Source organism: Chiloscyllium plagiosum, unplaced genomic scaffold (assembly GCF_037043375.1).
Source record: "Chiloscyllium plagiosum isolate Xiang-an unplaced genomic scaffold, Cpla_swu_hap1 HiC_scaffold_10, whole genome shotgun sequence".
Lineage (NCBI taxonomy): Eukaryota > Metazoa > Chordata > Chondrichthyes > Orectolobiformes > Hemiscylliidae > Chiloscyllium > Chiloscyllium plagiosum.
In genome coordinates this window covers 89,624,081-89,649,036 of record NW_028270148.1, presented here as the reverse complement: position 1 = coordinate 89,649,036, position 24,956 = coordinate 89,624,081, and the positions used below count along the sequence as shown (strand labels likewise).

Here is a 24,956-nt window from a genome sequence, read left to right as displayed (position 1 = left end):
ATGTGGGAAGCTAGGGAAATGATTGCTGGGCACCTTGCTGAGATATTTCTACTCTCGATAGTCATAGGTGAGGTGCCGGAAGACTGAAGATTGGCTAACATGGGGCCATTATTTAAGGAAGGTGCCAGGGAATTATAGACCGGTGAGCCTAACATCAGTGATAGGTAAGTTGTTGGAGGGAATCCTGAGGGACAGGATTTACATGTATTTGGAAAGGCAAGGACTGATTAGGGATAGTCAACATGGCTTTGTGCGTGGGGAATCATGTCTCACTAACTTGATTGAGTTTTTTGAGGAAGTAACAAAGAGGATCAATGAGGGTAGAGCAGTAGATGTGATCTATATGGACTTCAATAAGGCATTCAACAAGGTTCCTCATGGAAGACTGGTTAGCAAGGTTAGATCACATGGAATGCAGGGAGAACATGCTATTTCGATACAGAATTGGCTCAAAGATATTAGACAGAGAGTGGTGGTGGAGGGTTACCTTTCAGACTGGAGGCCTGTGATCTATGGTGTGCCACAAGGATTGGTGCTGGGTCCACTGCTTTTTGTCATTTATATAAATGATTTGGCCATGAACGTAGGAGATATAGTTAGTAAGTTTGCAGATGACACCAAAATTGGAGGTGTTGGCAAAGAAGATTACCTCAGAGTACGACGGGATCTTGATCAAATTTGCCAATGAGCCGAGGAGTGGCAAATGGAGTTTAATTTAGATAAATGTGAAGTGCTGCATTTTGGAAAGGCAAATCAGAGCAGGACTTATACAGTTAATGGTAAGGTCTTGGGGAGTATTGCTGAACAAAGGGACCTTGGAATGCAGGTTCATAGCTCCTTGAAAGTGGAGTCGCAGGTAGATAGGATAGGGAAGAAGGTGTTTGGTATGCTTTTCTTTATTGATCAGGCATTAAGTATTGGAGCTAGGAGGTCGTGTTGTGGCTGTATAGGACATTGATTAGACCATTTTTGGGATATTGTGTGCAATTGTGGTCTGCCTCCTATAGGAAGTATGTTGTAAAACTTGAAAGGATTCAGAAAAGATTTACAAAGATGTTGCCAGTTTGAAGTGTAGGGAGTTGCTGAAGAGGCTGGGGCTGTTTGCTCTGCAGCATCGAAGGCTAAGGGGTGACCTTATCGAGGTTTATAAAATCCTGAGGGGCATGGATAGGGTAAATAGACAAGGTCTTTTCCCTGGGGTGGGGGAATCCAGAACTCGAGGGCATAGATTTAGGGTGCAAGGGGAAAGATTTAAAAGGAACTTAAGGGGCAACATTTTCACGCAGAGGGTGGTGCGTGTATGGAATGAGCTGCCAGAGGAAGTGGTGGAGGGTGATACAATCACAAAATTTAAAAGGCACCTGGATGGGTATATGAATAGGAAGGGTTTAGAGGAATATAGGCTAAATGCTAGCAAATGGGACTTGATTCTGGTCGATATGGTTGAGAGGAACTGAAGGGTCTACTTCATCTCTATGACTCTATGTAAATATGGATAGTGGAACAAGTTCAAGTTCTGACATAATACATAATACAAGATTTAGCAAGAAACTTTTTCATAGATATTTTGCAGATTGAGCAGTTACTGTAAAATTTCTGTATCAGATTGATATTTTATTTTATGTTATAAATTTTTCAGGTTTTACTTCACTGAAACAATGACATCAATGAAGAATAACTCAAAGGAGTATTCTGACCCACAAAAGAAAACACTCCGACAGCTACTCCATCAGTTGGAGAAGTCTCAGAAAGCTGACATTCATGCCTACAGCTTTGGACATTTAAACCATAGGAACCTGCATAAAATATCAAGGCATCACGATACCTCAGTGTTATGGAAGAGTGCAAAAAAACCTGCTCCTTTTAAGAAAGATAAAAAGTACAGGTCTTTCCAGCAGTTAAGTGATGCCAATGTTCAGAAAATGACAGCTGCATTTGTTGACTGTCACCTGATGAGTAGTACGGTGCCAATAAAGCCTGCACGTCTGAGCCCTATCTGCAATCATCTCAACCAGAGTAGTGCCAGAACTTCTCAGAATGTCTGCAGTGATTCAGCAATCCCACAAAACAAGCCATGTTCAGAATCCCCACACACACAGGCACAAACTGTACCAGATCGTCTTGCCAAAGAGGAATTGGAACTATCGAACCTCATGCTCATAAAGCCTCGACTGCAGAAGTGTACAAGATCACATAGTGCCCATGGCCAGGACCATTTTGTTGAATCTTACTTGGTTGGGCTGACGAAGAAGGACCAATTCAGTAAGCTGCTCGAATTCGAGAAAAATATCCTAATGAAGCAAGATCTTCTAGATAGAGAGGCACTGACTGGTTACAAAGCAGTAGCAAAGCATGAGTGGAAGCTAACTCATGTAAGGGATGGTAATATTTTGTGGCTGCACTGTCATGTCTAATGCCATACCTGAAGATCAAAATAGGGAGGAAAATAGCATAAGGGCTGTGGCAAATTCTGTAAGTTAAGTATGTCTGACTATTTGTGGAATTCCACAGTCCCATAATTAGATTGAATATTCATTTTGTTAAAAGTGAATTTACTCTAATATAAGGTGTTTTTTTTTAACCTGGTGGAAAAGCAGACAGATTTCAATTTATCAATGCATGCTATGTTTCAATTCTCACTCATGGGATAGTGCTTACATTTTTTAGTGACTCCTTTTAGAATATTAGACTTAGGAAGGAAAAAACAAGCCATTATGTAGACACTACATCATCCAAAGGGGTAAAATAAAACAAACGGTTATATTTTCCTCTCAAATATTTTGTAGTTGATATGTTCACATGATCCTTCTCTGTGCAAGTTAGATGGATTGGCCATGCTAAATTGCCCTGTCATGTCCAGAGATATGTGGATTATTCTTGGTAAAATCCCCATGTGAGGGGATGTGGTGGGTTTGGGTGAAATGCTCTTTGGAGGGTTGATGCAGACTGAATTGGCTGAATGGCCTCTTACTGCACTATTAGGATTCTAAAATGAATGGTATTGCATTGGTGCCCGTTAGATTCTGCAAAATAAATACCATTGACTTAGATTAAAAAGGAATATGGCATGTGTTTTATAAAAGATAGTTCATGCAGTGTCACCCATTTTACACAATATCCAAAAGTTAATTTATACCTTATACAACAACAGGAAACAGTTTGTGGGGAGGTTTTTTTAAATTTGGAATTATCACCTGGAACTGGGCACACATTTGGAAAGCAGTTTAAACAAGTAATTGCAGCTGGTATAACGGAGTTAAACTATAAAGGGCTGTAATTTAAAGCAAACTGTGGGGAATTGATGAAGAATTTTGATGAATTAAATTCTAACCAAACCTTGTTGAAAATCTCAATTTTTTTTTTAAATGCATTATAGGAAAGTGTAGGACTGGGATTGTTCTGAATGCAAAATAATAATAGTTTCACTTTGTTGTGGGAGATAACAATTTTTGCTGGGGGTGATGACCAACTAAATGCATAATTTGATTCTTTGTTTACAAAGGAGGATACAAATAATAGGTTGGGCAATGCAGGGTTTAGTGAGCGGAAGAAACGGAAGGAAATCAGTTTTCGTGGGGAAATAGTACTGGGGAAATTGATGGGATTGATGGCCGAAAAAATTCACCGATAAACTATAACTCAGAGTACCTAAGGAATTGGCTCTAGAAATAGTGAAGGCTTTGGTGGGCATCTTCCAAGATTCTGTAGAATCTGGAACAGATCCTATAGATTAGAGGCTAATACTGAGATGAATAGAGAACTGGTTGGCAGGAAGGAAATAAAGAGTAGGAATAAATGTATCTTTTTCGGAATGGCAGACATTGACTACTGGAGTACCACATGGAACAGTGCTAGGACTACAGCTGTTCACAATATATATTAATGATTTGGATGAGAGAACTAAATGTAACAACTCCAAATTTGCAGATGACACAAAGCTGGGTGGGAGATTGAACTTTGAGGAGAGTGCAGAGATGTTTCTGTGTAATTTGACAAGCTCTGTGAATGGGCAGATGGAATATAATGGGGTTGAATGTAAGGCTATCCACTTTGGTAGCCAAAATGGGAAGGTAGATTAATACTTAAATGGCTATAAACTGATAGCAATGAATGTGCAATAAGACCTGGGTGGCCACATATACCAGTTGCTGAAGGTGCAGCACGTGGTAAAGAAGGCAAATAATATATTGGTCTTCATAATTCAAGTCAGGAGTGGGGTGGCATGGTGGCTCCGTGATTAAACAATTGTTTCACAGTGGCAGGGACTCAGGTTCAGTTCCAGCCTTGAGTGATTATCTGTGTGGAATTTGCATCTTTTCCCCATGTCAGTGTGAGTTTCCTCTGAGTATTCCGGTTTCCTCCCACAGCAGGTTAGATGAACTGGCCATGGTAAATTTGTCCGTGGTGCAGCTATTAGTAGAGTTGTTTAGGTTAGGTGGGTAAATGCCGGATTATGGAGATAGGGTAGGGGTGTGGTATGCTCTTCAGAGAGTGCAGACTAAGTGGGATAAATGGTCTCCTATCTGAATTGTAGGGATTCTGTGATTATCAGGGATATCTTGCTGCAAATATACAGGCCCTTAGTGAGACCACACCTGGAATAATGTGTGCAGTTTTGGCCTCCTTATTTGAGGAAAGATGTTCTTGCAAGAGAGGGAGTACAACAAAGGTTTATCAGACTGATTCCTAGAATGGTGGGACTGACATATGGGTAGAGGTTGAATAAGTTAAGACTGTATTCAAAGAAGTTCAGAAGAATGAGGGGGATCTTCATGGAAGTCTATAAAATTCTAACAGGACTAGAAAGGGTAAATGCAGAAAGGATGCTCCCAGTAGTGGGAAAGTCCAGAACTTTCTAAGTTCTAATTCTAGGGTCACATTGTAATGATACAGGGCTGATATAATACATTTAGGACTGATGAGAAATTTCTTCGCCTGCAAAGTGGTGAGCTTTTGGAATTAGCTACCACAGAAATCAGCTGAGCCCAAAACATGATATGATTTCAAGAAGGAGTTGGATGTAGCACTTGGGGCTAAAAGGATCAAAGGATATGGGGTTAAAGCAGGAACAGGCTATTAAATTTGTGGTTGACTCTCAACTACAATCCTGGCAGTTAGGGATGGGCAACGAATACTGGCCTAGCCAGCGATGCCCATATCCTGTGAACGAATAAATAAAAGGTTTAGAAGGTCATGATCTTAAGAATGGCAGAATAGACTTGAGGGACCAAATGACTTGCTCCTATTTTCTGTGTTTTGATGAAGAACAAAGAATATGACAGAAACAGTGGAAAGGATCTGACTACATAGACCAGGACTTCCCAAATGTTTTAACTTATCGATGCAGTTATTATAGTTGTTCAAGTATTTTTGTCTTATTTGTCAAAGTTTATTTCAAGTTGTTGTGCTACCTAAGTATCCTAGTTTACCTTATGATTGACCTCCATTTTAATCAGTAATTTCATTTATTATACTACGAATGCAGGAGCTGATGAAGATAGACCATCTCCCTAGACCAAATTTGAGACGTCTTCAGGTTTTTAGTGATGTATTTGAGGACATCTGTCAGGACTCACCAATACTTTGTGAAATCCTAAGAGAAATCAAGGTAATTTACAGTCAGAAAATGTGTAGTATTTGTTGTTTTCATTATGTATAAGTTAAAAATGGGTACGTTGAATCAAATAATTTTACAGCAAAAGGGGCCAAATCACCCATTCTGTCTCTCAAAGTGAACTAAGGTCTTGGCCCCTCTGCCTATATTGTTTCAGATGCTTTGACGAAGGAAAGCTTGTGATTTCAAATAAACTTGTTGGGCTATAACTTGGTGTCATGTGACTTCTGACTTTATTTAAACTATTTTGCCTTCTATCTCTTTCTAGACTGCTACTGTTTGATTGACCCCCCCCCCCCCCCCCCCACCCTCATATTAATAGGAGTTTTTCAAGAAAATATAATCTCTTTCCAGAGGCATGTTCACTCTCTGGTGCACTATTGGACTAAGAAAATGTTTTATTGCCTTTCCTTTGTGTACTTCATATTCCTAACATCTTCATGGATCTAACCACCTGCACCTCATCCAGTATATTTATCTAGCTTTTATATTTTCCACTGCCCTTTCCTGCTCTGCATATAATAGTCACATTCTCCATTGGCTAAACCCATCTGCTAAATATTTGACTTTAGTATCCACATCTGGCAGTTGTCTTTTTTGACCAGAGTAGAAAAGGATGGTGCTGGAAAAGCACAGCAGGTCAGGAGCATCCGAGGAGCAGAGGATTCGATGTTTTGGGCAAAAGCCCTTCATCAGGAATGCGGAGGGGGAAGGGGGATAAGAGATAAATAGGGAGGTGGGACTGGGGCTGAGGGGAAGGTAGGTAGGAAGGTGATAGGTGGCAGCAGATAGGGGGGATAATTGTGATAGATCAGTGGAGAGGATGGAGTGGATAGATGGGAAGGAAGATGGACAGGTCAAAAAGCTGAGTTACGGAGTTGGATATGAGATGAGGTGAGGGAAGGGGAGATTTGGAAACTAGTGAGATTGATGTTAACTCCGTGTGGTTGAAGGATCCCAAGGAAGAAGACATCTGACATCTGAAATGTCAACTGTCCTGCTTCTTGGATGCTGCCTGACCTGCTGTGCTTTTCCAGCGCTATCCTTTTGGACTCTTGACTTCTCCAGCATCTGCAGTTCTCACTTTCTCTTTTTTGACCAGTGGCCTCAAATGGCCCCATTGGTACTGATCTGTCCTTCATCAGACAAATTGTCATTGCACAATTTGATTCTGACAGCTCTGCAGCTCTACACTGAGAGCTTTGCAGCTGATTCTGACAGCTCTACACTAATACAGGCTGTCCATGCTGAGGATTTGTTGCAGATGGTTGGAGAGATACTTGGTTCCCAGTTATTTTCTATAACTCCTTCAATATTTGCAAACCTGCAATCTATATCAAGCAGTCTTGAAGAGAATACCTGAACAGTCAGGCTCCCATGCTGTCCAATTATTATTTTCTTGTCTTTATCAATAGCTGAAAATGTGTTGCTGGAAAAGCGCAGCAGGTCAGGCAGCAGCAAAGGAGCAGGAGAATCGACGTTTCGGGCATAAGCCCTTCTTCAGGACTTATGCCCGAAACGTCGATTCTCCTGCTCCTTTGATGCTGCCTGACCTGCTGCACTTTTCCAGCAACACATTTTTCAGCTCTGATCTCCAGCATCTGCAGTCCTCACTTTCTGCTAGTTGTCTTTATCAATAACCTTCTCCAGGTCTGTCCATTGTTTAAGTCCCTCACCCATGCAATAGTCCACACCCTCCTGATTGAACTGGTTGCTCATAGCCTTAATTTGTACCTTAAGCTTTGCTAAATTCTTTCTGAAATTTCAGCTTCAATGAATGTCTTTCTGCTCCATTCTTGGAAAAAGTAGAGCTACTTGTAGTCCCTTACCTATTAGTGATGGAACTTCAGAATTCTTACCTAAAAGCAAACTGATATAGATTATATCCTCCAACTATCTGCAACAAATCCTCAGCATGGACAGCCTGTACTAGTGTAGATGATAATTTATGGTTTAACCGATTTGTCAAAATTTTGAGAGTTGTTTGTTTTGTAATGCATGGTTCTTTTCAATTCCCCCATTGTTAAAAGTGATTGCTGCTACAGTATTCGTGCTTATTATGTTCATATTCACACGAATCTCAGAATTCATTGTTAGCAACTTCCCTTCTAATATGTGTGAGAAATTTTGCTAGTGGTCTATGTCTGGTTCCTATTCACTTTTCCAATACCTTAACCACAGTTACTTTACGATGACTTCTTGTTGTCTGACAAAATGTGGTTGCCAAAACTACAAAATGTAAAATAAATTTTTTTCTATACCTTTATCCTTCAACCATTACCTCAATGAAATCACTTGCTAAGGTTAGTCTTACTATCAACCCTTATTACTGCATTCTCTCCTGAAAGTTCTAATGTTTTTGGAGGCTTGATACGCAAATTACCAGTATAATTTTAACACAATTGATTTTTTGTCTTCTAAGTTTCTACCATTGATATTAATGTCACTTATTTAATTTCTTCAGTGGAGAGGCTTATGTCCTAGTAAAGGAGTACAATTGTCTCCTGATTATGTAAATCACAAATTCAGTTTTTCCAAATACAAAAGCTTGATAAAACTGGATATGCTTTCTTCATCACTGGCCTACTTTATATCAGCAGTATTTCACTGCATACTGCATTTGTACTCATAAAATTATTGATTTTGCTATTTTACAAAGAATGATCACCCTTTTCAAAGGTTTTAGTGTGTCATCGTTTCCAAATTTGAAACTAGTGAAACCCTCAAATTCTTTAACTTTGTCCTGATTCTTATTACACCAAGAATCTAGGCAGCAGTTTATCCAGTCTATTCTACCCACTGTTTAACACTACACAAGTAGAAGAATCTGCCACCATCACATCCATCACTGAGCTGAAACTTTCTGTGACCATTACAATGTCCTTTCTTTGATCTGTGTATTCAACTTCTTCCTCCAAATCGTCCATTTCATATTTAGTTTAAATTACTCTGTTGTACACTGTGGGACAGTTCATGGTGTAATGGTATTTTGAATTGCATCTAAAATTTGATTTCTGGGGTTTGCTCACTCATTGTAAATCCCAAATTCTGTTTGCCCAAAACAACCAATAGCATTTCTGTCCTTATTTCTCTTTGTTACGGTTTTCCTTTCGTACTGTTGCCCATCTATTCCATTTTCAGTAGTATTGCCAGTTGCTGTCTTTGCACTATGAATGCTGAAGGAAAGGAATCCTTTTCTTGGAATCTGTAATGCTCCTGACATTTGATCAAGCAGCTTAAGTTTATCCACAAATTTACCTCTCATCAAAACTATCTGACCAAGAAATCTGTCCATATTTGATACTTTGGCAAAGTCCAATAACTTAAATGCCAGATCAGATTACTGAAATATCATTTGAAAATTCCACGGTTTTGCATACAATCTACTTAATTGCATTATGTACTCTCCCATAGTACCATCCTCAGTTTTTAAAAAATTTAGCAAAATCTGTCTGGGCCTCCATAAATCAATAAATGATCTTATTGATAAATTTTATCCATGAAAGTTGACAATTTGTCTAAATTTTCATCTGGGTTCGAATCATCAGGCTCTAATTTCAAAATAACTTTGATTTTTATCCTGCTTTTGTAGGGTAACAAAAGTGCTAAGGCCGTACCTTCTTTCCTCTTTGCGAAAGAAGTAACTCAAGTCCACATGGTTACTTAAGTCTTTCACTGATTACAAGGCTGATGTTCAGAAAAGAGGAATAGGTAATTATATACCAAAACATTACATTTTGACTCAACCATTCTCTCCTACACGAGAAAATAACTGTTGTGAAGCAGAGTCCAAGTCCAATCTTTTAATGAGAATTTTATTTCAGTTCACTGCATTCTATAAAATTCATACCCCACTGACTACTAGCTCCCCAAATCTACAGAACCAACTCACACCCAATTAACTATTAATTAATATATCCATCATTCCATGAGATCTTGATTATCTCTTCAGACCACATAAAATAATAGCAGTTAGTGTTGTAAAGTACTTTTCTCTTGTATCCCTCTTTTTTTTTTTAAGTGAATATATTTTTGGTTTCTATGAATCATCTCCATGATCATACAACAGCAGCTTGTTTTCATAAAATGCCTAAAACATCCCAAGGTTGTTCACATGGGTGATATGTAGCAAAATTTGACTGCCTCGCATAAAGAAAAATGAATGATGATGCCCAACGTTTCATCACAAGATGGATACAGTGAGGGCTGCAGATGCTGGAGATCAGAGCTGAAAATGTGTTGCTGGAAAAGCGCAGCAGGTCAGGCAGCATTCAGGGAACAGGAGAATCGACGTTTCGGGCATAAGCCTGAAGAAGGGCTTATGCCCGAAACGTCGATTCTCCTGTTCCCTGGATGCTGCCTGACCTGCTGCGCTTTTCCAGCAACACATTTTCAGCTTTCATCACAAGATACCATTTAAGCACATTTTAAAGGAGTAGGGAAATCCAGACCTTAGGCACATGGCAGCTAAAGGCACGCCACTAATAATGGTATGATAAAAATTCGGAGTGCTCAAGAGACCAGAAGGAGACTAAAACTATTTTATAAAATTGTAAGACTGGCAGAGATTTCTAGAAAGAGAGAGGCAAGACCATGCATGGTAAACAAGGATGAGTATTTTAAAATTAAAGAATATCTTAACTGGAAACAAGTACAGTTCAGGGGTAGTGGATGAGTAGGACTTGCTTCAAGTTAGGACATGAACAGTATTTGACAAACTCTAGCTTTTATTGAGGCTTTGACCAGGAAAAAGGAGGTGTGGCTCATGTACAGGCAGCTGGGATCAAGGGAATCACTGGATGTATACAGGGAATGCAGGGGTTTACTGAAGAAGGAAATCAGGAGGGCAAAAAGGGGTCACACAATACACTTGGCTGAGAATATTAGGGTGAATCCAAAGTGGTACTTTAGGTATTATAAAGGAAAAAGAACAACCAGAGTGTTAATAGGGCACCTCAAGGATCAATGCGTAGAACCACAGGAGATGGGTGAGGTTCGCAGTGAATGTTTATCCTCTGTGTTTACCATGGAGAAAAACATGAAGACCTGGGGACTTGGGAACTTGGGGCAGTTAGTGGTAATATCTTGAGGACAGTCCATATCACAGTAGAGAAGATGTTGGATGTATTACAATGTATGAAGTTAGATAATTCTCTTGGTTCTGACGAGATATATCCAAGAACACTGCAAGAGGTGAGAGAAGAAATTGCAGGGACCCTGGTTGACATTGTTGCATCATTGCTGAAAATGTGTTGCTGGAAAAGCGCAGCAGGTCAGGCAGCATCCAAGGAACAGGAGAATCGACGTTTCGGGCATAAGCCCTTCAGGAATCATTGTTGCATCATTGTTAGCCACGTGTGAGGTCCCAAAAGACTGGAGGGTAGCAAATGTTGTGCCAATATTCAAGAAGGGCTGCAAAGAAAAGCATGGGAATTCTAGACCAGTAAGCCTAACATCTGTTGTAGTTAAATTACTTGAGAAGATTCTGAGGGACAAGATTTACATGTATTTGGAAAGATAGAGTTTGATTGGGAGTAGTCAGCATGGCTTTGTGCATGGGTGATCATGCCATACAAATTTGTTAGAGTTCTTTGATGAAGTGATCAGGAAGGTTGATGAAGGAAAGGTGGTAGACATAGTCTATATGGATTTCAGTAAGGCCTTTGGTAAGGTCCAACATGGTAGGCTGCTCTGGAAGGTTAGATCACATGGAATCCCGGGTGAGGTGGCAAATTGGATATAAAATTGGCTTGATGGGAGTAAACGGAGGGTAATAGTGGAAGGATGCTTGTCGGACTGGAGGCCTGTGGGTAGTGGAGTGCCTCAGGGGTCGGTGCTGGACCCATTACTGTTTTTATCTATATCAATGATTTGGATGAGAATGTACAAGGCATGATTAGCAAGTTTTGTTGATGACATTAAAATAGGCACTATCATGGACAGTGAGGAAGGTTATCAGAAATTGCAGCAGGACTTTGATCAGCTGGGGAAGTGGACCGAGAAATGGCAAATTAAGTTTAATATAGATAAATGTGAGGTATTGCATTTTGGAAAGTCAGATCAAGGTCAGAGTTTCCTGATGAATGGTAGGGCCTTAAGGAGTAGAGTGGAACAGAAGGATCTTAGAGCTCAGGTTCAGAGTTCTCTGAAAGTGGAGGCTCAGGTGGACAGCATAGTGAAAAAGGCTTTTGGTACACTGGCCTTCATCAGTCAGGGCATTGAGTATAGAAGTTAGGAAGTTATGTTGCAGTTATACAGGACATTGGTGAGGCCGCACTTGGAGTATTATGTTCAGTTTTGGCCACCTTGTTGTAGGAAGGATAAGCAGAAAAAAATGCAGAAGAACTTTATGGGGTTGTTGCCAGGTCTCAATGGTCTCAGTTGTAGGGAGAGGTTGGACAAGTTGGGACTTTTTTTTTTTAAAAGAGTGTAGGAGACTGAGAGGGAACCTTATAAAGTTGCCAGGATCTTAGAAGAGGCATTGATAGGGTGAATGCACTCATTCTTTTTCTTAGCGTTGGGGAATCAAGGACTAGACAACATCAGTTTAAGGTTAGAGGAGAAAGAATAAAAGGGAACCTGAGGGGCAACCTTTTTACACAGAAAATAATGTGCATATGGAATGAGCTGCCAGCAGATGTGGTTAAGATGGGTACATTAACAACATCTAAAGGCATTTGGACAAATACATCGATAGGAAAGGATTAGAAGGATATGGGCTAAGTGCAGGGAAATGGGTTAGTGTGGATGAACATTTTGGTCGGCATGGACCAGCTTGGGCCAATGGGCCTGTCTTGATCCTATATGACTCTACTGCAGGGTAGAACATGGTAAAGAAGCCAGGAATACATTAAAAAAGGCAAATCTTGAGATAGTAAAGGCGTCGATGAGTGCTTCATTAGCAGACTAGCCGAGACAGTGGCACAATCTGAAAATGTTAAGTCACTGAAATAAGCAATCAGTGTGGATGTGGATATGTGATAAGAATCTTATTTCTGAGTCAAGTATGACATCAAAATTGCAAATTGCCTGGCGAAAAGAGGAGGTTAGACTTGGTGGCTGGGGAATAGAGTTTATGGAGAGACTTTAGTCTTTGTAATGTTTAGCTGGAGCTAACTTATATTTAGTACCAGATTTCAAATTAGCAAATTTTCAACGTTACAGGCATTGAGAGAAGTGGCAGTGAGCGAAATTCCCTCTAAACTTTACCAAGTTCCGTATTCAGCAGTCAGTGTCAGCACACCAATTGCGGTACTAACTTCCAGAAATCATTGCCCAGGCATGTGGAAAGAAAATTAGAAAACTGATGATGAGGTAGTGCTAAATGTCAGCATGGCACATGTGAAACATATTTTTGGATGATATTACTGATGGGCAAGTAGATGAGAAAGGGCAATGTGCCAAATATAGATCCTGCCTAGGGTCACCAGACATGAAGATGCAGCAATGGGAAGAGAAACTACTGTTTTTTGACTTTCTGGCTGTGACTTGATAATTTGAATGGGCCAAATGAGTGTCGTGCCACCCAGTTGTATTACAGTGGAAAGACATCAGAGGAGAATTGTCTAGCAGGGCAAGGATAGATATTTTATACTTTTCAAAGACACATGAGATGTCATGCCTGACCTTGATAAGCATTTGGCTCAGTGACAGGGTCAGAAATTTTATTGAATTTCAGATATGGAGTTCTGGGAAAGATGACCATGAACACAGGAGGCAGAATTTCCTCATCTGAACCTCTAGCTCTCTCTCCTTTTTACAATGTTAGCACACTTAGATCAACCTTTCCAGCATTCTTTCTGCTAAAATATGCTAAATACTTGTTCACATTGAATTCTGTATGCCAGCAGGTCTACCCAGTCTTATAAAGCTATACTTGGGTGCGAGGTTTCTTTCGGTATTAATCTTTTTTCTCTTTGAAACTGGCACAATACTGAAAACAATAACTTTCATCACAGCACTCATAAGTGTACCATGTTTGTGGTTATAATACATCAGTAAAATGTATCCGTGAGTGCATATCACATAAATATTTTCTGCTGAGATCATTTACCTCTAAGTCACACTGTTGGGCCAAATATTTCCTGTATGTAGTATTGTCTCTGCTTCAAGTGCCCACACCATCATATCTCCATTATTCACTTCTGTCCTGTGATTAAATGAAGCTTGCAGGTCCACTGTGGTAAAATGCAGCTTGTCTGCTGGAAGGAGTGAGTTCAAATGAGTTGAATGAGTTTTTTTATTCTGTACATTCTTGATCATAAGCAGAAAGACTATTACCGATCGCGGATATTTTGTCAAAATACTTTATAATATCTCCATAAATAATTATTAAGATTTGCACTATCTTTCAAAGGTTTGTGAATGAAGATTGTGGATATAGTGTGAGGCTGCCATTTGAGAGATGGTAATCCCTTTTCATTTTCACGGACTCACTTCTTCCTTTTCAAATAATGCATACAATTATGCTTGTAAATGGATTTTGCGATGTTACTGAAAAGGTCCATAATAGCTTCATTCATCATAATTAAACCTGCATACATCCCTGTCGATGGAATCTAGTCTGTTTTGAAAGTGTCTAATTTATCCTAGTCAAGAGGCTTCTTTGTAAAGAAGTCTGTAATTATAATAGTTGTATGTAAAGCTATCTTTAAAGACTTATAGAATACGTTTTTTTTTATTTTAAAAATCTAGAATGGAAATCTTTTTTTGTAAAGCATCAGCTTGATTTCATAAGTAATTGAAATCTATTAAGAATTCAAACTGATTGTGACATTGCATCCATATTATTACTACATGCTGTCTTCTCTATCGATATTGGAAACTGCTCTGAATGGATGAATATTACATGTGGAGACTCCTTGTTTCAAACTTATGTGATTTTAGACATGTGCCCAAACAATTCTCATTCATGATCTCTAGATATGGGACAGAAATGCTCTCTCTTGACCATTTGAGGTGGACCTGCAACACCAGAGAGGGAGCACTGTGTCCTACTATATTAATTGGGTTAAAAACAAGGACTGCAGATGCTGGAAACCAGAGTCGAGATTAGAGTGCTTTTCCAGCACCATTCTAATCTCTACTTAATTTATTGTCTATCTCCATAAATTATTTAAAAAGAACATAGTCCGCACGATTTTCAAAAAAAAGCTCCTATGTTAACCACCTTTTGCAGTTACATTTGTCACATTTTTTTCTACCAATCTTTTCCCAAGTCTAGGTTTCTATGGCATTATTTATTTATTGCCATCATTTATAATGTTTTATTCTATACAAAATCCTTGCATTAATTATGCAATTTTTCATCAGATTCAATAAATATCTAAAAACACATTTTCTGTTATTCTTTTAAATTGCTATTTCATTCCACAGAATTGTAATAGCTAATATCTTAGAATCAGAACTTCAACAGCAGTGTTAATTTTATGACCTGAATTTGACTTATGCATTCTGAGTAATGTTCAAGGATTTATCACCACCAGTGAGTCAGCTGTATTGATAGAACATTTTTCTTCTAACTTTTAGTGATTTCTGCTCAGTAGCTTTTCTTCAGATAATTTTATACAGGAAGAAAATTTCAAAAGCTTTTTTAAAAAGTAAAGTCAATATAACAAATTCTGTCAACATTTGTAAGTGTGTGCTTGACAGAAAAATGATATAGTTCTCATTACATTTGCAGAAATTTCAGACAATGTATTGAACTGGAAAAAAAAAATGCATGGCTTCATCTAATATTGTTTGAATTTACAAAATAAGGCCACCATTGATGAGGTGTTGAAATTGAAAGTGTGTCTGTGATTATTTATTCAAGGTTTTTTCAATAAAAGAAGTCTAGTTTAAGTTTGAAACTGATTGCTGCTTTCTGACAAAATGACATCAATGGTGCATGGCTACCTACGTGAACCAGGGGAAAGTGACATTGATAGAGAAAACAACAAATGGAAATCTCATTCTGCAATGTAGTTTGCTTTATTTTACTTTTACAAAAAATTAACTTTGTAACATAAAATGCTGTCTATTATTTGTTTTCACTTTTTCCATTTTACCTCTCTTCTGAATCTGAATCTTTCAGGCTGAATATGATTTGTACCTGTTATCACTCCTGGAATCCCAGCCAACAGATCAACACAAGGTAATGTAATCATGAAGTTACAGCACTTCAACCGAGCCTACATGTTGTTATAGACCTGACAAAACCCCCTTCAAATATATCAAGGAGACAGCCTGGGCCCTAACTTGTATCTTTTTAAAGGCAAGTCCAAGGTGCTGTGTTCTAGATGTAATTCAGTTGGGTTACACTATTCGGCTTTAAGCAAAACCTACTTTGTCTTTACACAGCAGTAACAATACAAACAAAAAATAGAAGAATTAATATAACTTTAACTCTATTAGAAAAGTTTACAGAATAATTTAGCTACTGAACAGCAACTGTTCCAATATTGGAACAACCCATAAACACACCCTGGGCAAAGGCAAAATCAGTGAAACAGATTGTCTCACATGCCACACAAAAATGAAATGAAAAGTTATATGGATTTATTTATTGAACTTGTCTTGAATATTCTGTCTCCCCATACAAATCCAATTTCCTTTCCAAGTTCTTTTTATTTTTTTACTTTCTTAAATATTTGATCTCTGACCTATTTCTACTGCAAAAAGCAAAAATGATTATATCTAGGTGTGATCTAGTAATTAAACGATTCTGGAACATCATTGTGTAAATGTTAAGAAATGTTAACCTCTGTAGTTTTCAATACAATTAAAAGAAATTGAATTTGTCTGAAATCTATATACTCAAAAATGATAGAGTTCTGTAAGAAAGAATCATCATAGAATCCCTATAATGTGGAACAGTCCCACCCAGATCCAGTCACCTACCTTAACCCTGTAACCTTGCATTGCCCATGACTATTTCACCTAACCTACACATCCCTGGATACTATGGGCAATTTAGCATATCGAATCCACCTAACCTGCACATCTTTGGACTGTGGGAGGAAACCGAAGCACCCGGAGGAAACCCATGTAGACACACGGAGAATGTGCAAACTCTGCGCAGACAGCCTAAGGTTGGAATCAAACCTGGGTCCCTGGTACTCTGAACAGCAGTGCTAATCATTGCTATACCAATAGGAGCAATTTTGAATAGGAACTATTCAATATACTATCACATATGTTATTGCCTCTTGCAAGATTCTTTGGCTATGTTTCAGCAAGTCAATGTCAAGATCTTTATTACAGCTTCTCACATTCATGAACTTGACCCACCTTACCTCAATCATCCACTTCAACTGTGCTGGCCAGTTTGCAACTTTTGCTCCCTTAACTTTGATCAACTCCGAGTCATTATCCTACCGAGCAGCTCAGAAGTTGAGTTAAAATTTTGGTCAAAATCCCTGAATTCTGTAAAAGCATTGGAGGACCCCCTTCACATAGGCTGCATAAGGAGGCAACCATTCCTTGGTGATAAATGCTAACCTTTGACAATGATGCCTACATCCCAAGAATTACTTTTTAAAATGCTATTAGCAAACTTGATAATCTGTAGACTGTCAACAAAAAAAAGTGCTTACAAAAGCTGCTGAGCAGAGCTCCAGTGCTACTGAATTTGGGCAAGAAATCTGTCAACAGAATGCCTTAACTCAGGGAACCTGTGAAACAGAAGTGAGTTTTATGAGTATCAACTTTGACACAATTGATAGCATTATCACCTCTGAGTCCGGGCAGTTATGGGTTCATTGTCCATTTCAAAGAAATGTGCGCCCACCTCTGAAGGGTGCAGTTATGAGAGAGTGGCACACTTTCAGAGGTTCTCTTTTTGAAATGCCTTGCCGCCCTCTCACATGGAATTAAAAGTCCTGTGACACCATTTGAAGATAAGCAGTTAATAGTAATGATTAACTCATTACTATCATATATTGCAACTTCTGCACCAAGAAGCTGGAAATGCTAAAAGACAATGAAGAACTTTGGTGCTGTATAACTATAATGGGATTCTGGATCAGTGGTGCTGGAAGAGCACAGCAATTCAGGCAGCATCCGACAGGCCTGTCCTCGGATGCTGCCTGAATTGCTGTGCTCTTCCAGCACCACTGATCCAGAATCTGGTTTCCAGCATCTGCAGTCATTGTTTTTACCTCGTAACTATAATGGGATAACTATACAATGTCCTCCTCATTGCTAGGACAGCAACAGTATTTTATTGATTACCGTTAATGATAAAAATTTAAAAGATTAAGGTTTTCAGGAAGCTTAATGGTTTTAAAATTAATTTTCTTCTTCTGCAGTGGGAATAGATTGGGTTGGGATATCTGGTCGGCATAGATGAGTTGCATTGAAGGGTCTGTTTCCGTGCTGTACATCTCTCTGACTCTGACTCTAAACCCAACAGATCTTGCAGGCTGAACTCCGAGGTATGGCTACCAGGACAGTGAAAACTCACCATGTAGAGGAGGTGCAACAGAAAGTTTTAAGTCTGGAACAGGAAGCGAGACTTGCATTGCAGAAGAATGATGAGTATGTGTATGCCATGTCTGTGAAAAAATTGCTTTAACTTTCATATTATCGTAATGATGTTAACCAGACTTGACTCCACTTAAAGAAACTTGAAACATTGATACTATTTCAGTGTCCTGTCCTTGTTCATGTCATTGATGCACATTCCAATGTGATCTTAGTACGACAATCAATTTACAGGCTGCTTCCCTGTTCACTATCAAATTAGGGAGTTGGGCCAGTGATGAGGTGGCAAACCTAAACAGGAGCCATGTGTGAGGCAAGCAGCAGCCTTTTGTGGTTGCCATGGGAAACCTAAAATGACTGGGTCACAAGAGGGAGCACCCTCTTGAGCATTATCACATTTACTGGCTGAAGGCTGCACCCCTACCGTTTCATGTAGCTTCCATGTCTTTCATTCACTGTCCATGGCTCCTCATATCTTGCAAGCCAATATGTGGCACATTCATGCCCATTCATCCAGTATACACTGTTTACAGAAGTGATGAACCACGTAGTAAAAGGACATATAGTAATAATTACTTAGAGAAAGATCACAAGTTCTATTTTGAAAAAAACCTGCTGTTTCTATAACCCTATAAAAGTGTCAGTCAGACAGACATTGAAGTATCAAAGCAAAGACTTCATACCTCTTGATCATACAAATAAACACTGAGATCACTCAAAGAACAATTTATTCTAACTAGATTAAGATTCTAATCAAGGAAATTCAATAACATTTCTGTCCAGCTGTCAAAACATAATCTCCCGATAAAATTGTTTTGTGAGTCTGTGTTCTCAGTCAAGCATGCATAATGAGATCAAATGTAAGAAAAGTTTCAGTAAACTGGATGGGTAGGGAGGGTTTGGCCTGGAGGTGAGATATGTAGTGAATGACGGTTTGAGTGACTGACAACTTTTAATACAATTGGAATTTAATTAAAATCCTTTGTTGGAGATCTGAAGTGGGCTTTCTAACTGAATTGTCTCTGTACCCACACTCTTTGCACACTGCAAACTCAACCTGAATATGAAAGACAAAAGTAGCAGCTCAGGTCACACACAGGTCATGTTTTCTCAAGTTCAGAGGAAGATTTGACACTCAATTTCTTGAAATCTGTATTATAATTTTGGATTCTACCATTGAAGCAAATAACTTTTTAACTACCAATCATGTTCTATGACCAAGTACTCATTTAGGCTTTAAGTCTTTTTAAAAAGCATTAAAATTGCTCCATCCTCGAGTTTAATTCAGTACAGTGCATGCCTGTTAAAATCTAACTGTGTAGAAACTCTGAAGAGTATAGACTCTTATCATCATCTTTTGTCTGTGGAATCGATTCCTGATGAAGGACTTTTGCCCGAAACATCAATTCTGCTGCACCTTGGATGCTGCCTGACCGGCTGTGCTTTTCCAGCATTACTCTTCGTCTCTATGGAATCAATGCCAATATATTATTTTAATTCACCTGGAAAAATGTTAGCATTCAAATCTAGTGAATCTTAATTTTTAGCACAAACTTTGAATAATAAGTTGTATTAAATAATTGTACCCTCCAGTTTGCTGTAGATAATCAATTTCATCATCTCATCCATCCCTCTCATCCCATCCTCCCCAACAATCCCATCTCGTTCCTTGCAGAAACATCTCTGCAGCCAGAGTTACTTTATTGGGCTCTGGTTAGCTGTTTTTTTGTACAGTAACCCCTGCCATCTAGCTGCCTTCACTGCTCATGGACAGTTGCATGTATGTCACATACTCACATTTTCTATGTATCCAACATTTCTATTTGTGTCACATATTGTCACTAACAGATACACCCTTTAAACTAACCAGTTAAAACAATCCAGAGAACAAAAATAGTGTATTTTATTATTGGGATGTCGGAGTTGCCTCAGAATGGATATTTTCTAATTGACTTGTTCAGAAATATTGTTACACACTTCTGAAGCAGGTGGGACTTGAACCCAGGCCTCCACATTGCACCACAAGAGCTGATTGTTTCCTCAGTGTCATGTCTGAGACCCAAACATCTCTACATTAATGAGCTACTACATTAATGACCTTTCCTCCATCAAAAGGTCAGACGTGTGAATCTTCGCTGATGGTTGCACAATATTCAGCACCATTCATGATTCCTCAGATACTGAAAGAGCCCACGTCCATATGCAGCAAGACCTGGACAACATTGGCCTGATAAGCAGCAAAACACATTCACATCAGACAAGTGACAGGCAGTGATCATCACCAACAAGGGAGAATCTAAGCATCTCCCTATTGATATTCAGTGATGTTACCATAATTGAATACACTACTTTAAACATCATGGTGTATACTATTAGCCAGAAACTGAACTAGACCAGCCAGGTAAATACTGTGGTTATGACAGCAGGTTAGAGGCCAGAAATTCTGCAGAAAGATACTCATCTCCTGTTTTCCTAATGTCTATCCATCATCTACAAGACACAAGTAAAGTGTATGACAGAATATTCTCCACTTACCTGGATGGATGCATCTCTAACAACATTCAAAAGACTCGATACCATTCGGGACAAAGCAACTCCACATAACTGGCACCACTTCCACCATCTTCAACAATCTCTCCCTTCCCTGCCAATGTATGGAAGATGCATGGCAGCAACCCACCCAGAAATATGGACAGCATTTTTTAAATCCATACCCTTTACCAACTGGAAGAACAAAGATAGCAGCTATACGAGAACACCACCATCTGCAAGTACTCGCCACATGCCTTCCTGACTTGGAACAATGCCACTACAACTTCATTGTCAAGGGACTTACTTTCTATCAGCACAATGGGTGTCCTACACCACATGGAATGCAGCTGTTCAAGAAAGACAGCAATAAATTTTGGACTAGCTAGCGATGCCTACATCCAAGGAAAGACAAAATGACATTCATGGGATTTCATGGGCTGCTATCTATTAGATTGAAACTGGAGTCAAGTGGTATCACTGGTTCACAGCAGCTAATGCTACACCAGCAGAAAGTTAACAATACGTTTATAGTCACCAATAATCAGCTAAGGTCATTTGGGTTGATGGAAGACTGAGTGTCCCTTGCTCTGGAAGTGGTTGGGAGGGCATATGATAGAGAGCAAAGTATGTTTGTAAAAGGGCAGAATCACATCTCATGCAGCTACCCAATTCTAAATAGTCCTGATGCATGTTTATAACATGGTCAACATGTTTCTTGTTTAGGCTCAGAAATGAACTTGAGGCTGAACTTTCCAAACCAGAGCACTTATCTGAACAGCAAGGTAAGTTAAGCTTTTTGCTTTAGCATTACCAATTTTAGAAGGATTGGCAAGCCCCCTCAACAAAGGTGTCAAAATGAAATACAGATGTAGTGGGTATGAGAACTTTATGCTACCACTCGTTGCTTACTGCAGTTTCTCCCTTGTAATTTTAGTCAGCTGTTTATTTAGAGTAAGCACAAGTTGCTGCATGGCCTTAAACATTGATTTTCTTTTGTTAAATTTCATAATGATGTGCATTTTTTATTATAAATGCTGTCTTTGCTGTGCGTTTTGCTACAATCGAGAAGATATGGATATAATGTGGAAATGTGAGGATATTCCTTTTCCCAGGAAGTTTAGAAGAGCTGAATATTAGTTAAATGAAGAAAGACTGCAGAAGGCTGCAATATAGAGAAAAATAGAAGGTCCTCAAGCATAAATCACAGGCATCTAATTTCAGATCTTAGGGAAGACAACAGAATGTTGGCCTTTATTTCAAAGGGAATTAAATAAAAAAAGATGAAGTATTGCAGAAACAATACCTGACACCATTTAGACCACACCACAATAGTTGTGAACACGTTTTGCCCACTTATCTAAGGAAAGATATATTGGCATTGGAAGCAATCGAGAGCAGGTACACTAAGCTGATCCCCAGTATGGAGGGATTTTCTTATCAGGAGAGGTTGAGCAGCTTTGAACCTTGAGGCCCCAATTTAGGATTGTACCACTTCAGTATAGTGGCAGCAGTCTGGACTGGCTCACTGAGATTCAACAAGGACCCTGGCAGATTGTCAGCATTGAGAGCATGAGTGCTGTCATCCCATTGTAGAACACCAGTATTGCACTCCATGGAGCCAATCCTAGTAATGTATTAGAAGACAGATTGCTACACTGTTGTGACAACTTGCCTCATTTCAGTGTTGAGTCCTGCATCCAGCAGGGCAATAAATGTTGGGTAGTTTCTGTCTCTGCTGCAGTGAAACAGTGAAAACAATGCTCAGATGCTAAATCATGGCAGGTTGCACAACGGCTGTCCTGGACCTGGCCATCACTTTCACAATGGAAAGTATGGACCCCTAGCTGTTTGTGATCAATGTGTCATTGTTTAAGCCAGATTCCTCCGAGCTCTTTGAAATTGACAAGTCTGCTGAGCAGTCCTTAGCTATGTACCAAACATCTCATTGTGAGTAGGCAAAAGTGAGTACGGCAGATGCTGGAGATTAGAGTTGAGAGTGTGGTGCTGGAAAAGCACAGCAAGTCAGACAGCGTTCGAGGAGCAGGAAAATTGACATTTTGGCAAAAGTCCTTCATTAGGAATCCTGATGAAAGACTTTTGCCCAAAACATCAATTTTCCTGCTCCTCGGATGCTGCCTGACCTGCTGTGCTTTTCCAGCACCACACTCTCAATCTCATTGAAAATGCACTGCAACATTCTCCTGTAGGAGAAAGTGAGGACTGCAGAGGCTGGAGATCAGAGCTGAAAATGTGTTGCTGGAAAAGCGCAGCAGGTCAGGCAGCATCCAAGGAACAGGAGAATCGACGTTTCGGGCATAAGCCCTTCTTCAGGAATGAGGAAAGTGTGCCCAGCAGGCTAAGATAAAAGGTAGGGAGGAGGGACTTGAGGGAGGGGCATTGGAAATGCGATAGGTGGAAGGAGGTCAAGATGAGGGTGATAGGCCGGAGTGGGGTGGGGGCGGAGAGGTCAGGAAGAGATTACAGGTTAGGAAGGCGGTGCTGAGTTCGAGGGATTTGACTGAGACAAGGTGGGGGGAGGGGAAATGAGGAAACTGGAGAAATCGGAGTTCATCCCTTGTGGTTGGAGGGTTCCTAGGCAGAAGATGCCTCAAGGAACCCTCCAACCACAAGGGATGAACTCCGATTTCTCCAGTTTCCTCATTTCCCCTCCCCCCACCTTGTCTCAGTCAAATCCCTCGAACTCAGCACCGCCTTCCTAACCTGCAATCTTCTTCCTGACCTCTCCGCCCCCACTCCGGCTTATCACCCTCACCTTGACCTCCTTCCACCTATCGCATTTCCAATGCCCCTCCCTCAAGTCCCTCCTCCCTACCTTTTATCTTAGCCTGCTGGGAACACTTTCCTCATTCCTGAAGAAGGGCTTATGCCCGAAACGTCGATTCTCCTGTTCCTTGGATATTGCCTGACCTCCTGCGCTTTTCCAGCAACACATTTTCAACAGTATTCTCCTGTAGGTAACCTCATTGAATTTTGAGTCCCTGTAGCAGAACTCAACTGTGACCTCATCCTATGGCAAAGTAAACAAGTTGTCCTACCCCTCTAACCTGGCTACAGCTCAGTCATACCCCATATCTCATACCTCACCATGACTAGATCAGGATACTATATTCTGTCAAAGGTGTACACAGTGCCAGTATCTGAACTGGCATCTGTGAATCTCTGATCAAGTGACAGTATTTCTTTGACAGTAATGTAGCATATATCTCACTGTTCAGGAGGCTGCAGTGACTGATCAGGCAGTAGCTCTGGAGTACCTGAAAATACAAAATCAGACATTGGGGTGTTGCATGAATGGAGGTGAATGGGATGAAAAGTAAGAAGCTCATGATCACACCATCTGCAGATTGTACTTCATGTCAGGATGAGGGTGAGGTGGAGAGATAAAGAGGAGGGATAAAGTAGGGACATACATCGTTGTGAATGTTGTGGACAACCATATGCTTTGAGAGAGGAAAAAATGACATGAGTATGTTGCAAAAGCCTGTCCTAACTGAATGGCTAAATGTTTGTGAAACCTGAGAGAAGAGAATGAGAGAGGCTAGCATCGTTGGTGGGTACGTGATGGTGACATGGGCATCTAAATGTTGGGTGTGAATCAGCCGTGATCTCACTGATTGAAAGAACAGGCTTTGGAGTATCAGAGACTGAGGGGTGACTTTATAAAAGTTTATAAACTCGTAAGGGGTGAATAGCCAAGTTTGTTTCCCTTATATGTAGGAGTCCAAAACTGGGTTTAAGGTGAGAGGGGCAAGATTTAAAAAGGACCAGAGTGGTAATTTTTTTCACACAAAGTGTAGTTTTCTTCAGCAATGAATACTGACCAGAAAAAGGTTGATTCTTTTGCTCCGAAGTAGACTAATATGTTTACTCTGCCTGCATTAACGCAACTGTATAAATCTCTTATCTATTAACTCCAAAGGGTCTGCTAAGTAATTAGCTGAAGACATTTTAAAATCCAAGTTCCAAAAATAATACACCTTTCATCACACTCGATATACAGTTCCATGTAAAGTCTGTGCTAATACTGTAGGAAATACTTGTGTTTGCAGTCACTGCGCAACTAAGAGATAATTCCGACTCTTCAGCCCCTTCTAATAGATCGCAGATCATCTGTACCTAAACTCCATTTACCCAACTTAGCTGATTAGTTTCCCTTCCCTAATAAAAATCTATCAATCTTATTCTTGAAAATGGAATTTGACCCAGCATTCACAGGGGTGTGGACCAGATTTCTATTATCCTTTATGTGGAAAAAACAATTCTAGATTTCAACCCTGATTGACCTGACTCTAATTTTAAGATTATGTACCTTTGTTCTATATTC

The 24,956-nt window shown here is 39.7% G+C and overlaps 1 protein-coding gene across 2 annotated transcripts in view; it reads left to right on the top strand.

Annotated features, from left to right (window-relative positions):
* The window catches only part of LOC122552982 (uncharacterized protein C6orf118-like), a 62,894-nt gene that overhangs the window by 19,396 nt on the left and 18,542 nt on the right, over positions 1–24,956 (top strand). For both annotated transcript variants that reach the window (XM_043696333.2, XM_087990977.1), the window contains exons 2-6: positions 1,640–2,372; positions 5,486–5,608; positions 15,690–15,749; positions 18,009–18,133; positions 21,335–21,393. In XM_043696333.2, the coding sequence (XP_043552268.1) occupies positions 1,659–2,372; positions 5,486–5,608; positions 15,690–15,749; positions 18,009–18,133; positions 21,335–21,393 (1,081 nt within the window). In that variant the 5' untranslated portion in view covers positions 1,640–1,658. The remainder of the gene's footprint in view (positions 1–1,639; positions 2,373–5,485; positions 5,609–15,689; positions 15,750–18,008; positions 18,134–21,334; positions 21,394–24,956) is intronic.